This window comes from Triturus cristatus, chromosome 3_2 (genome assembly GCF_964204655.1).
Source record: "Triturus cristatus chromosome 3_2, aTriCri1.1, whole genome shotgun sequence".
NCBI classification, from domain to species: Eukaryota; Metazoa; Chordata; class Amphibia; order Caudata; family Salamandridae; genus Triturus; species Triturus cristatus.
In genome coordinates, this window is record NC_140584.1 from 1,042,256,068 (window position 1) to 1,042,268,317 (window position 12,250).

The window sequence follows — 12,250 nt, forward strand, 5'->3', positions numbered from 1 at the left end:
TGAAAACATGAGGGAACCGTTTCACTGCCCATTGCTTACATCCTTACAAAACATAAGCAGTATGGTAGACCACATCCATAAACATAGAGCCATGGTGCACATTGTGTTTTCCAATTTACCCATCAACCAGGTATTGCAGTACCTCCAGGAATGGTACACTCCCACCCTGGAAACAACAATGTGGCCACTTTGCAACCCCTCTGTCTTACTTTATTTCGCCCCCCCATGGGAACAACAATGTTGTTCAAAGAAAGAAGAGAAAACGAAAGTAGCGCTTCACTGGCAAACTCTGTGATGCTGGTGTATTTGGATGTAAATGAAATCAATCTGGCCACTTTGCAACCCCTATGGCTTACTTTATTTCGCCCCCCATCCCACGCTAGAAGCACCCCTCACAGAGAAAACGAGAGGAAAAAGGCATCTCTCGAGAGCGTGCGTTTATTTTTTGGATCCATTTCACCTTCAAAGTAACTGCAATTGAAGGATCCATGCACACGAACAAAGCGGAGCCTGAAATAAAACATTTCTACCCCCCCAACATTGTGCCCCCACCCTACCTAACCCACCGATCGCAATAATCCCCCCTCCCCAGCCCCAAAACTCACCTTTACTCTCCGACGCGCAGGAAGCAAATGGCTTCCTGCGCCTCGGAGAGCAAAGGGGAGACCTCCAATGACGTCAGCGCGCCTTGCGCGCTGACGTCATTGATGACGCGGGGGGCGGGGGGAGGCAGGGGAAAGTCTTCCCCTGCCTTCCCAGTAAAAAAAAAAAAAAGATCCACCACTCAGGGGGGGGAGCGCCAGCGCTTCCCCCGTGGGTGGGTGCCATGACGAGCTGGACTCGTCATGGGCACAGCGTGACTGTGCTCCATGACGAGTCCAGCTCGTCATGGGCACAGAAAGGGTTAATAACCAAGCAGAACAAGAATGTTATGTTTTTAAACTTTTGAAGACTATTTGCCACTGTTTAAAAGCATTACGTGACTGAGCCCTGAAGAAGTTCCGTGAACGGACGAAACACGTTGGTTGCACTGTGAAGAATAAAAAGAATATAGGATTATCAAAACAATTTGGAATATATCTCCATGAAATTTCTTGTACTTTGCTTCATGAGAATAATCTCAGAACATTTATTTATGCTTGGAAATAAGTGTGTGCTGATCATCCTTTTGCAATTGTTTGTGACTTCATTCACTATTGGGAAATTAGGAGGTCTTTTTTCTCATGATCATTGTACCACACATAATAGGTTCCCACTTACATAACTAGTGTGATATTGGGTTCAAGGCCTCCTTGTAAATTGTTTGGAGGAGAAAATCAGCACTGCGCTAAACCGAAATAAAAATTCTGCAAATGATTCAGTTATATAATGTAAAAAAATAACAATGTGCATTTCTTACCCATGAAATACCTTGTTTTGCTTTTGGGCTAGAAAACTGTATGTCTTGATTATTTTTGGTGCACGTTTCTTGTCTTGCTTTTAATCTCCCTTTCCTTTTCTTTGGTGACAGGAACTGTGGAAATGTATTCTGTGCCAGTTGTTGCCATCTGAAGCTTTCAATCCCTGATCAGCAGCTGTATGATCCTGTTCTTGTCTGCAATTCTTGCTATGATCAGATTCAGGTGTCGCGAGCTAGAGAACTTATGAGTCAACAGCTAAAGAAGCCCATTGCTACAGCATCGAGCTGAAATTCAAGAAGTAGTGACCTGAGCTTGATGTTCATGGCCTAACCTCTCAAAGCCCATCCTTGTCCCTTGCAGTGAGACAAAAAGGTTGCTTGAAGCAGATGTTCCACCTCTGATATAGTTGAAAGATCTTGGGCTCTCATCACTTCCACAGTGAGATGAAATGCACTGTTGGTTGGTGGCAAGTTGTGGTACCCTAACCTGGAGTTATCGAGAGGAGATGACCTCGTACGTCAGTATCTTCCTGCTCTAGAGAGTTCTGCAGTTGTGGTATGACTGCACTATGAAAATCTAATCCGAAGATTTGGGGTGAAATTAAAAGACTGTTCGTTTTATAATGTGCATAATTGCCTATTTTGCTGCAGAAGGGAAAATGGATGAAGGGCCTTACCGTGCCCTCCTTCACAGAAAGTTGCACATGAAAGGAGGATATGTTGGTTTTGTCATTCTTGGCCCTGGACATCGTAACACTGTTTTTGCGTAGTCCATCTCGTGACCTTATATTTCCAAATTCTGACAGTTGACCATGCCTGTAGCTGATGGCGAGGCTATGTGGAGTGCCGCTATGTGTTTGCTCTGTCCCAACCAGGGATTACGTTTTGCAGATGTGCCATTCCATAAACCGACGGTTCCTTATCTTCTAATTTACTTTGCAGTGCATGCTCACTTACCACATTAGACTGGTGTGACCAGAGCTGACGAAAGGCAACTAGGTTTTTAAGCTTAAGGCTAAACTTGTGGAGGTGTCAGTTGAGTGCAGCTAATAAAGGGCGGAGCTAAGTCACTGTGAAAGTTACAACATTAATTTCTGTATATCACTTGCTTTTTTTGGTTCTCTTCTCAACTGCCTGACACTCCATGCTGGTTCACAATGGGATCCTGAGTGGTCTACAGATCAGACGAGCTACGTCATTGCTCGACTATCCACCTATACAACAACTATTCCCAATTCTATTCCTTGGTTTTCATATAGCTCTCTACCATTAAGATGTGATACTTCCAAGGTTGAAGAGCTTTTGTTGTGTTGTCCTGGGGTGTAATGTCTTGGCTGTAGGTGTTTCAAGGGGCTTCGAAAACAATGCTGCTATATATTTTCGTGCACTTACCAGTGTAATCCAAGAAAAGGGATGACGCATTGATACCAAAATGCCAACGTAATTGAGGAGTCCTCTGTAATTAAATTTTTTCACTAGCACCAATGATCGCAACATGTTTTGGTTAATTGCTATTGGGCTGCTTTCCCACTCTGCTTTATAAACTCTTTACTAACCCTTTTTGCAGTTTTCCATGGGTACTATTCTTTGAATTTTTTGTTTTCCTGTTTACTTTACTAGAAGCTCAGTATTCTTTCCAGTTATTTTCTGTACCGGTTTCCCTTCACAAATTTACATACCTTCAATTTGTAAATAATCTCCTTCCCTCCCACCCCCCCCTCCCCCTCTTGCTCCCTCTCATCACTGTTCCCTCTTTATGGTACTATATTTTTTCTTTTCCTTAGGTTCAGTCTGTGTAAGGCCTCATTTCTGTCACTTTATCCCCTGCTGCTCCTTATTTTCTGGATTGTATGTGCACAAGGCATTCCACCAATTGACTGAACTCCTGTATTCTCAAGTTCCCTCAAATGTTCACCACAGTCATAACAATACTTTTGCCCAAGCATAATTTCTGAGTTTCACAATGTCAAGAGTTTGGTCTTTTTCTTCTCTCAGTTCAGCCATCTAGTCTCTGCTCATTTCCCCTCATTTTTCTGCTCCATGTTGCCTCACTTAACCGCAAATTCTTTCTTCTACCCATATTGTTAATTAACCCCTCACTCGCTACATTCCTCGGATCTCAATATTAGAACGGTATATACAACATGCAAACCTATATCCTCAATCTGTAGGCACGTGTTTGCAAGGGTGTTGCCAGATTCTGGAAGTTGTGAGGTGCATTGTGCTTGGTTGAAAAAAGCTAGAAGGACCCTATTGCTGATCTTTTGTGGTAACTAGAACAGCTGCAAGCACATCCAAATAGTGGTGACAGCAATGGGACCGACAAGATGTGCTGGCCAGTAACACAAATGGAAGTCAGTTCAATATTGTTGTGAGATAAAAATAAGAGTACAAAAATAAAATCTATGACTAAAAACAAGGTTTTATGTGGGATTTATTTAGGGAGTGTGTGAAATATGTACTTGGATAACGCTATATGCTTGGAAAGCCCTTTGAAATGCTTTGGTGTTTGATTGATAATCTGGATAATTTTCCATCAATGCATTTTCCAGATCTAAATGCTTTTGCATTCCTTTTTAATTCAAGGAACCAACATGTCAGTGTAGGAAGGACACCGGTAACTTCCTAATTGCACACCAGAGTTCGCAGAAGCCAGTATATGAAGACTAGATTCTCGACAAGGAATTGAACTTGGAATTAAGTCTTCTGAAAGACACCATTAGAAAGACACCTAGTAGTGCTGCAAGGTTCTGCTCACAGTGTGACTTCAGATAACCTACATTATTTTCCAGGGGAATCCCCATCAATCGTCATAAGCACTGAATTGTCTTGCCCACGCTCTGGTTTCTAAAGCACTTTGCAAAAACAAATATACATGTATGTGTGTGTGTATATATATATATTCACAGAAAAAAACATAGGTTTCAGGCACGTTATAGCTAGGAATTAGCATTTAAAAAACCTTAAAAATTCACTGAAAAAACCATAGGTTTCAGGGGCGTTATAGTTAGCTGGACTTTTCACTCGTACAAAACCATAGAAATTCCCCCGTTATAGTTAGTTCAGCTAACTAACTCGCGCGCCCGCAATGCACTGCTGATGATGTCACATATTACATCACTCATGACATGGTCAGTGACATCACTCATTACATCACTCATGACATCACTGATGACCTCATCCTTGTGATAGAGTGGCAGACCTCCTCTCCCCCTAATATAACCTTTGACACACACATTCAAAAATAGAAATTAAAATGTTCAAAACAATGGACATACCAATACCAGTTACAACAACCTATTCAGTAATTGTAAGATCCACATCCACTCATTCACCAACAGTCCTATACAGTCACTCATACATGTACTCACTCATCATATGTACTCATACACCTATACATCCTGTTACACAACGCCATTCATCCATAAAGTTACTCACACACATAGTCACTCATGCTAATAAAGAATCAAACATCCGTTTACCTGCATATTCAGTTATACACACACCACCACACTTACTTCTACAGAAACTTACACATACTTAGTCTTTTAAACAATCACTTATAGAAACACATACTTATTCATACAGGAACTCTTTCAATCTCTCACTCTCACATATACTCACTTATATACACCAATAGTCACATATACTAGTTTAAAACATATGTAGTTACTCATAGAGACACTATTGAGACAGTCATTCACTCACTAACTGACTACATCTCCCAGGATGCTTAGCGGTTGAGAGGTTATGTAAACAGGAGAGCTGTTACATAACTCAAGGGAAACACGCCCTTATGTAAACAGGAGAGCTGTTACATAACTCAAGGGAAACAGGCCCTTATGTAAACAGGAGAGCTGTTACATAACTCAAGGGAAACACGCCCTTATGTAAACAGGAGAGCTGTTACATAACTCAAGGGAAACACGCCCTTATGTAAACAGGAGAGCTGTTACATAACTCAAGGAAAACACGCCCTATAAAGGGAGGAACCGGGAGGTACAAGGCTGTCGGATATTGTGTTTACACCGACGTACCTGCTTCGTGAAGAGCAGTGTTCCGGAGTGGTGCTCCAGTAAGGCAAGAACGGAGGTAGGTCGAGTCGTTACTCCCTGGGCCGTGTCTTGCCCCATCGTCACCTGTGAAGGACCCGGAAGCTCTACCGGTCAACCATTGAGCTTCGCTTTTTGACTCGGCTGAGTCCAAGCGCAGTGGCGCTTTTGCTGGTTGGAGTCGTAACTCCCAGCCCGACCAGAGACACAGGGACTGCCAGCTGTAACGCACACCAGGAGGTGTTTGCCGCGTTACAGACTCGGAAGTCCACAGGATCGATCGAGCGGCTGCTCTCGGTTCAGTCTTCTTGCTTGTGATTGGGGTATCGGTGACGCATCACCAGGAGGTGACTCCGCGTCCCGGTGCAGTCTGAGGAAGAGGTTGAGCGGCTGCTCCCTTCAGGTAGAGACCCCGGCTGGGTGTTTCCCTGACTCCTCGATTCTCCCCAACACTCTTCGTGCCCCTCACAGCCTACCGATTGGCATTGTCGGCCATTTCATTTCTGCCCTCTGTTGGCATACGCCGGGATCGGCGTATATGCAGAGGACGGTTAGGACCATCCGTGCTGTGGGCTGGTAACGTACTTAGCCTGGAGGATTCCAGTGACTATAACTTTTGTTTGTTCTTTGTATTTTATTTGCCTTCATTAAAAGAACTAACCCTTCACAAGTGGTTGCGTCCTCATTGTCGTGTCTGTTAAACGATCCTGAGACGTTCAGGGCGTTACAAAATATCCGACCTTAATAACACTAACTGTCTCCCGGTCGATAACAGACATGGCAACACTTGATGATGTGCTGGCTGCTTTAGCGGCCATGCAAGTTGAAGTGGCTGCCTCTAGGCAAGAAACAGCCGATGTAAAAGCCAGACTGGATGCTATCCAATTGGACCCGCTCACACCCAGCACCTCCCTCACGAACCAGACCCCTGCGGTAGTAGTGGAAATGCCGGTAGCCATCCCCTTGGCAACACCAGAGAGGTACAGTGGGGATCCTAACACAGTGCAGGTATTCCTCACACAAGTGGCGCTACATTTATCGTGCAAACCAAAGGCGTTCCCCACGAGTCAGGCTCGTGTGGCTTTCCTTATATCCTATTTGGCTGGAAACGCGGCACAATGGGCCGTACCTCTGGTGAGCAGGGACGACCCCCTCTTATGTGATTGGGGTGCTTTTCGCGAGGAATTCCTGAAGGTATTCGACAGAAGGGCTGACTCGTACACGGCGGACCGTGAAATGCTTGAGTTGAGACAGGGATCCAACGACCTGGTGCAGTATCTCAACGCGTTCCGAAGGCTGGTTGCGGAAACCAAGTGGCCTGTTGCTAAACAGACGGCGCTCTTCCATCAAGGGCTGTGCGATGAGCTCAAGGACGCCGTGGCTCATATTGACCCTCAACCCAAGACATGTGAGGGCCTTATCAACCTGGTATTACGGCTGGAACATAGGCTAAGTGAAAGAAAGGGGGATCATGGGAGAAAAGGAAAATCCCTTCCATCCTATGTGACGGTGGGAAGTCCTGAAACTTCCACCGCATCCAAGGGAGAACCCATGGACATCAGCGCAATACGAGCGAGCCTCACAGCCACGGAGAAAGAGTCACGCCGTAAACAAGGATTGTGTCTATATTGTGGCAAAAAAGGCCACTACGTACGTGAATGCCCTGCCAAACCGAAGACGTCACGTTATCGGGCCAACCGGTCGGTAACAGCCGTGGTGGACATACCGGCGGAAAACTAGAGGACTCCAAGACCAGAGAAGGGGCATCTCGGAGTCACTCATCCATCCCTTCACTTTCCAACTCGGTCACTAAGGGACAACGACACCTGTTTATCACGGTGCACGTGGGAGTGCATGACCAGTGGATACCCGTTGTGGCCATGGTGGATTCAGGGGCCACTGGCATGTTTATGGACCACAACGAGGCATGCAGGCTAGGGCTAGTGCTTCTTCCCAAAGCAGTTCCCGAAGACGTCTATGCGGTAGACGGAAGGCGATTGGTGACGGGGCCCATCGGACAGCACACGGGGGTCCTTCCGATGAGATATGGGAGGAACCATTTGGAACAAATCGATTTTAACATCATCCGAGCGCCCCAATATGGCGTCATATTGGGATTGCCGTGGCTACAGAAACACAACCCCTTTGTGGATTGGCCAACACATCGCATCGAAATGACGTCACCGTATTGCATCCTGCATTGTGGAATAAGAACGGAATCCCTTGACGCAGATGAGAGCGGGAGTCAGACGGTGGCTACAGCGGCAGAAAAAGATGTGGCTCTCCCCCAGGCTTATCACAGTTTTGAGGATGTATTTGATGAGGTGAAGGCAGAAGTGCTACCACCACATAGACAGTTTGACTGCCAGATCGACCTGGTGCCAGGGGCCAGCGTTCCCAGCGGCAGGCTGTATGCCCTGACGGAGCCTGAAAACGTGCATCTCCGGGGGTACCTGGATAAACTCCTCAAGCTAGGATTCATCCGCCCGTCCAAGTCTCCGGCCGCCTCGCCACTCTTCTTCATCCCGAAGGCTAATGGGGAGCTGAGAGCCTGTGTGGACTTTAGGGCATTGAATGCGATAACCATAAAAAATCGGTACCCCTTGCCTCTCATCAGTGTACTTCTGGAACAGGTCAAGAAAGCTCGTATCTACACCAAGTTGGATTTGAAAGGGGCATACCATCTGGTGCGCATGAGGGACGGAGACGAGTGGAAGACCGCCTTTAAGACCAGGTTCGGCCTTTTTGAGTACCTCGTCATGCCGTTCGGTCTGTGCAACGCCCCGGCAGCCTTTCAGTACTTTTTGAATGAGGTATTCAGAGAGGAGTTGGATATCTACGTGGTCGTATATATCGACGACATCCTCATCTATTCGTCCAGTGTGGAGGAGCACGTACACCACGTCAAAGCTGTGCTCCAAAAGCTGAGGGAAAACATGCTGTTTTGTAAACTCAGCAAGTGTGACTTCCACGTCACATCCGTGGAATTCCTCGGAGTGATGCTGAGTCCAGAGGGACAGGAGATGGCAGAACGAAAGATCAAGGCGGTGAAAGAATGGCCGGTGCCCCAAAGCGTGAAGGACGTCCAAAGTTTCATTGGCTTCGCCAACTTTTACAGGCGGTTTATAGATGGATTTTCAGGAGTGGTGGCCCCAATCACACAGCTACTGAGGAAGTCCAAGGAGTTTGTCTGGTCCCCTGAAGCGAACAAAGCCTTTGAGGCCCTGAAAAGCGCCTTTGGTAAGGCGCCGGTGTTGGCTCACCCCGATCCGGATCTCCCCTACGTGGTGGAAGCGGACGCGTCGGATGTGGCGCTGGGGGCTATCTTGTCCCAACGCGACCACGACACAGGGGTGCTTCATCCCGTTGCGTACATGTCCCGCAAACTCAACGACGCCGAACGCAACTACCATATTGCGGTGAAGGAGCTTCTCGCAATCAAGGACGCCTTCACCGAATGGAGGCATTGGTTGATGGAGGCAAGACATGTGGTATCGGTGTACACGGATCATCGGAACCTACAGTTCATGACGGCCACTAGACACCTTTCTCCCAGGCAGCTGCGGTGGATGATCTTCTTTGCGGGGTTCAACTTCCGCATCACATATCGGCCGGGGACGGAAAACCGGAAGGCGGACGCCCTGTCCCGTCAATCTGCAGTTAAGGAACCATTGCCTGCAACCGAGCGTTCCATCATTTCCCCGAGGATGGTATTGGGGGTTATCCAACCGGATACTTTCCTGAGGGGAATAAAGAGAGGGATCAGGTCATTCGCATGGCGGAGGTGGCTCCTCAGTCACAGAGAATGGCAGCTGAAGGACGGGATACCCCTGAAGGGCAGGTGCCTATTGATACCCACGCCTAGGCTAAGGAAACAAGCATTCATCTGGTGCCATGACTCTCCATGCGCAGGTCATTTGGGCTTTGAAAAAACGGTGGCTAGCATGGGACGGCATTTCTGGTGGCCAACCATGAGAGTGGATGTCAGGAGGTGGGGACAGGAGTGTCCTACGTGTGCTACCATGAAGGCCGACCATGGCCGAACCCAAGGGCTCTTACATCCACTTCCGACCCCGGATAGACCATGGGATAGCATATCACTGGACTTCGTGGTGGGCCTACCGGTAGACTAGGGGATGACGGCAATACTGGTGGTGGTGGATTACTTGACGAAAATGGGGCACTTCATCCCCTGCAAGAGAGTCCCTACGGCCGGGGAATTGGCGTCACTACTCCTAAAGAATGTGGTACGACTGCATGGATTACCTGGGGTGATCGTGTCGGACCGGGGGTCGCAGTTTACTGCGCAATTCTGGAAGACTTGGTGCACTGCGCTGCATGTTAAGACCGCCCTGTCCACCAGCTACCACCCTCAAACGGACGGCCAAACCGAGCGCCTGAACCAAACGCTCAAACAGTATCTGCGATGTTTTGTGGACCAGGGCAGGGAAGAATGGGTCGACTTGCTATGGGTTGCAGAGATAGCCTATAACAACGCCACTCACAGCTCCACACAGTCATCTCCGTTCTATAGCAACTATGGCCAACATCCCAGGTTCTTGCCATTTCTACATCCGTTCAGAGAGGACAGGATTCCCGCCACAGCGGACAGGGTGGCACACATAAAAGACACGTTGATGCGCTCAAGGGCTGTCCTAATAGAGGCCAAGAGAAGATACAAGGCTGCGGCAGATAGGAAGAGAAGGCCCGGGCCACTGTACCGCACTGGAGACTACGTCTGGATATCCACAAGAAACATGAGGTTTCGAAAGAACAGTGTGTTCCATCCCAAGTACATGGGCCCCTATCGAATTACCAAGTGTATGGGTCCCGTGAACGTAAAGGTGTGCTTGCCCCAGTCATTGCGGATACACCCTGTCTTTCATGTATCATTGCTCAAACCAGCACCCTCCAAGCCGTCTGGGACACCTAGGCCGGTATGCGTGGAGTCGGAGGTGGAGTATGAAGTGTCGGGCATACGGGCGTCCAAATGGCGCAGGGGGAAGCTGTGGTACCTGGTTGCGTGGAAAGGCTATGGCCCGGAGGAGCATTCATGGGAACCGGCTGAAGGGGTTCACGCTCCTCGCTTGGTCTCCTTGTTCCATCGGCGTTTTCCTGCCAGCGCTGGACCCGTGGGGAGCCGCTGAGAGGGAGGATGTACTGTCAAGAATTCCTGTCATACGAGGGGAGGAAAACGGTAACCAGCGAAAACGGACTACATCTCCCAGGATGCTTAGCGGTTGAGAGGTTATGTAAACAGGAGAGCTGTTACATAACTCAAGGGAAACACGCCCTTATGTAAACAGGAGAGCTGTTACATAACTCAAGGGAAACACGCCCTTATGTAAACAGGAGAGCTGTTACATAACTCAAGGGAAACACGCCCTTATGTAAACAGGAGAGCTGTTACATAACTCAAGGGAAACACGCCCTTATGTAAACAGGAGAGCTGTTACATAACTCAAGGAAAACACGCCCTATAAAGGGAGGAACCGGGAGGTACAAGGCTGTTGGATATTGTGTTTACACCGACGTACCTGCTTCGTGAAGAGCAGTGTTCCGGAGTGGTGCTCCAGTAAGGCAAGAACGGAGGTAGGTCGAGTCGTTACTCCCTGGGCCGTGTCTTGCCCCATCGTCACCTGTGAAGGACCCGGAAGCTCTACCGGTCAACCATTGAGCTCCGCTTTTTGACTCGGCTGAGTCCAAGCGCAGTGGCGCTTTTGCTGGTTGGAGTCGTAACTCCCAGCCCGACCAGAGACACAGGGACTGCCAGCTGTAACGCACACCAGGAGGTGTTTGCCGCGTTACAGACTCGGAAGTCCACAGGATCGATCGAGCGGCTGCTCTCGGTTCAGTCTTCTTGCTTGTGATTGGGGTATCGGTGACGCATCACCAGGAGGTGACTCCGCGTCCCGGTGCAGTCTGAGGAAGAGGTTGAGCGGCTGCTCCCTTCAGGTAGAGACCCCGGCTGGGTGTTTCCCTGACTCCTCGATTCTCCCCAACACTCTTCGTGCCCCTCACAGCCTACCGATTGGCATTGTCGGCCATTTCATTTCTGCCCTCTGTTGGCATACGCCGGGATCGGCGTATATGCAGAGGACGGTTAGGACCATCCGTGCTGTGGGCTGGTAACGTACTTAGCCTGGAGGATTCCAGTGACTATAACTTTTGTTTGTTCTTTGTATTTTATTTGCCTTCATTAAAAGAACTAACCCTTCACAAGTGGTTGCGTCCTCATTGTCGTGTCTGTTAAACGATCCTGAGACGTTCAGGGCGTTACACTAACACACCCATACACACACTCATCCACCCATACAGTCCTGCACACATGCTGTCTTCAACACATACAAACAGTGAGTCACTCATTCATGCACCTATGCACTACGTAATACCCCCCACCGAACCATACAGACATCAGACACTTATACTGATACTCAAAAAACCAACTAATAACCTATATAGACACTCATGTAGCTACTCACCAACCCATGCAGCCACTTATACACAAAGTGAGAGACTGATACAGATATTTACATATTTAAACATTACTCACTAAGCCATGTATTCACTAAGATCAGTCAGTTATACAACCAATTTTTCAAAAACAAATCATCCATTTAGACCCTTATATACCCATTTATTCTTCCATCGACCTTGAGATATACATATATAAAACATATGTAATTTTCAGAAAAACACACATTCACTGGATGATGTCATCAGTGATGTCATTTGAGATGTCATCAGTGATGTCACTAACCATGTCATGAGTGATGTAATATGTGACGTCATCAGCGCC

At 47.8% G+C, this 12,250-nt stretch overlaps 1 protein-coding gene across 3 annotated transcripts in view; it reads left to right on the forward strand.

Moving 5' to 3' along the window:
* MTMR4 (myotubularin related protein 4) overlaps window positions 1–3,815 on the forward strand; it is a 651,646-nt gene extending 647,831 nt beyond the window's left edge. For all 3 annotated transcript variants that reach the window (XM_085649730.1, XM_085649731.1, XM_085649732.1), the window contains one exon: window positions 1,511–3,815. In XM_085649730.1, coding sequence (XP_085505856.1) covers window positions 1,511–1,688 — 178 coding nt within the window. In that variant the 3' untranslated portion in view covers window positions 1,689–3,815. The remainder of the gene's footprint in view (window positions 1–1,510) is intronic.
* Window positions 3,816–12,250: the final 8,435 nt, after the last annotated feature.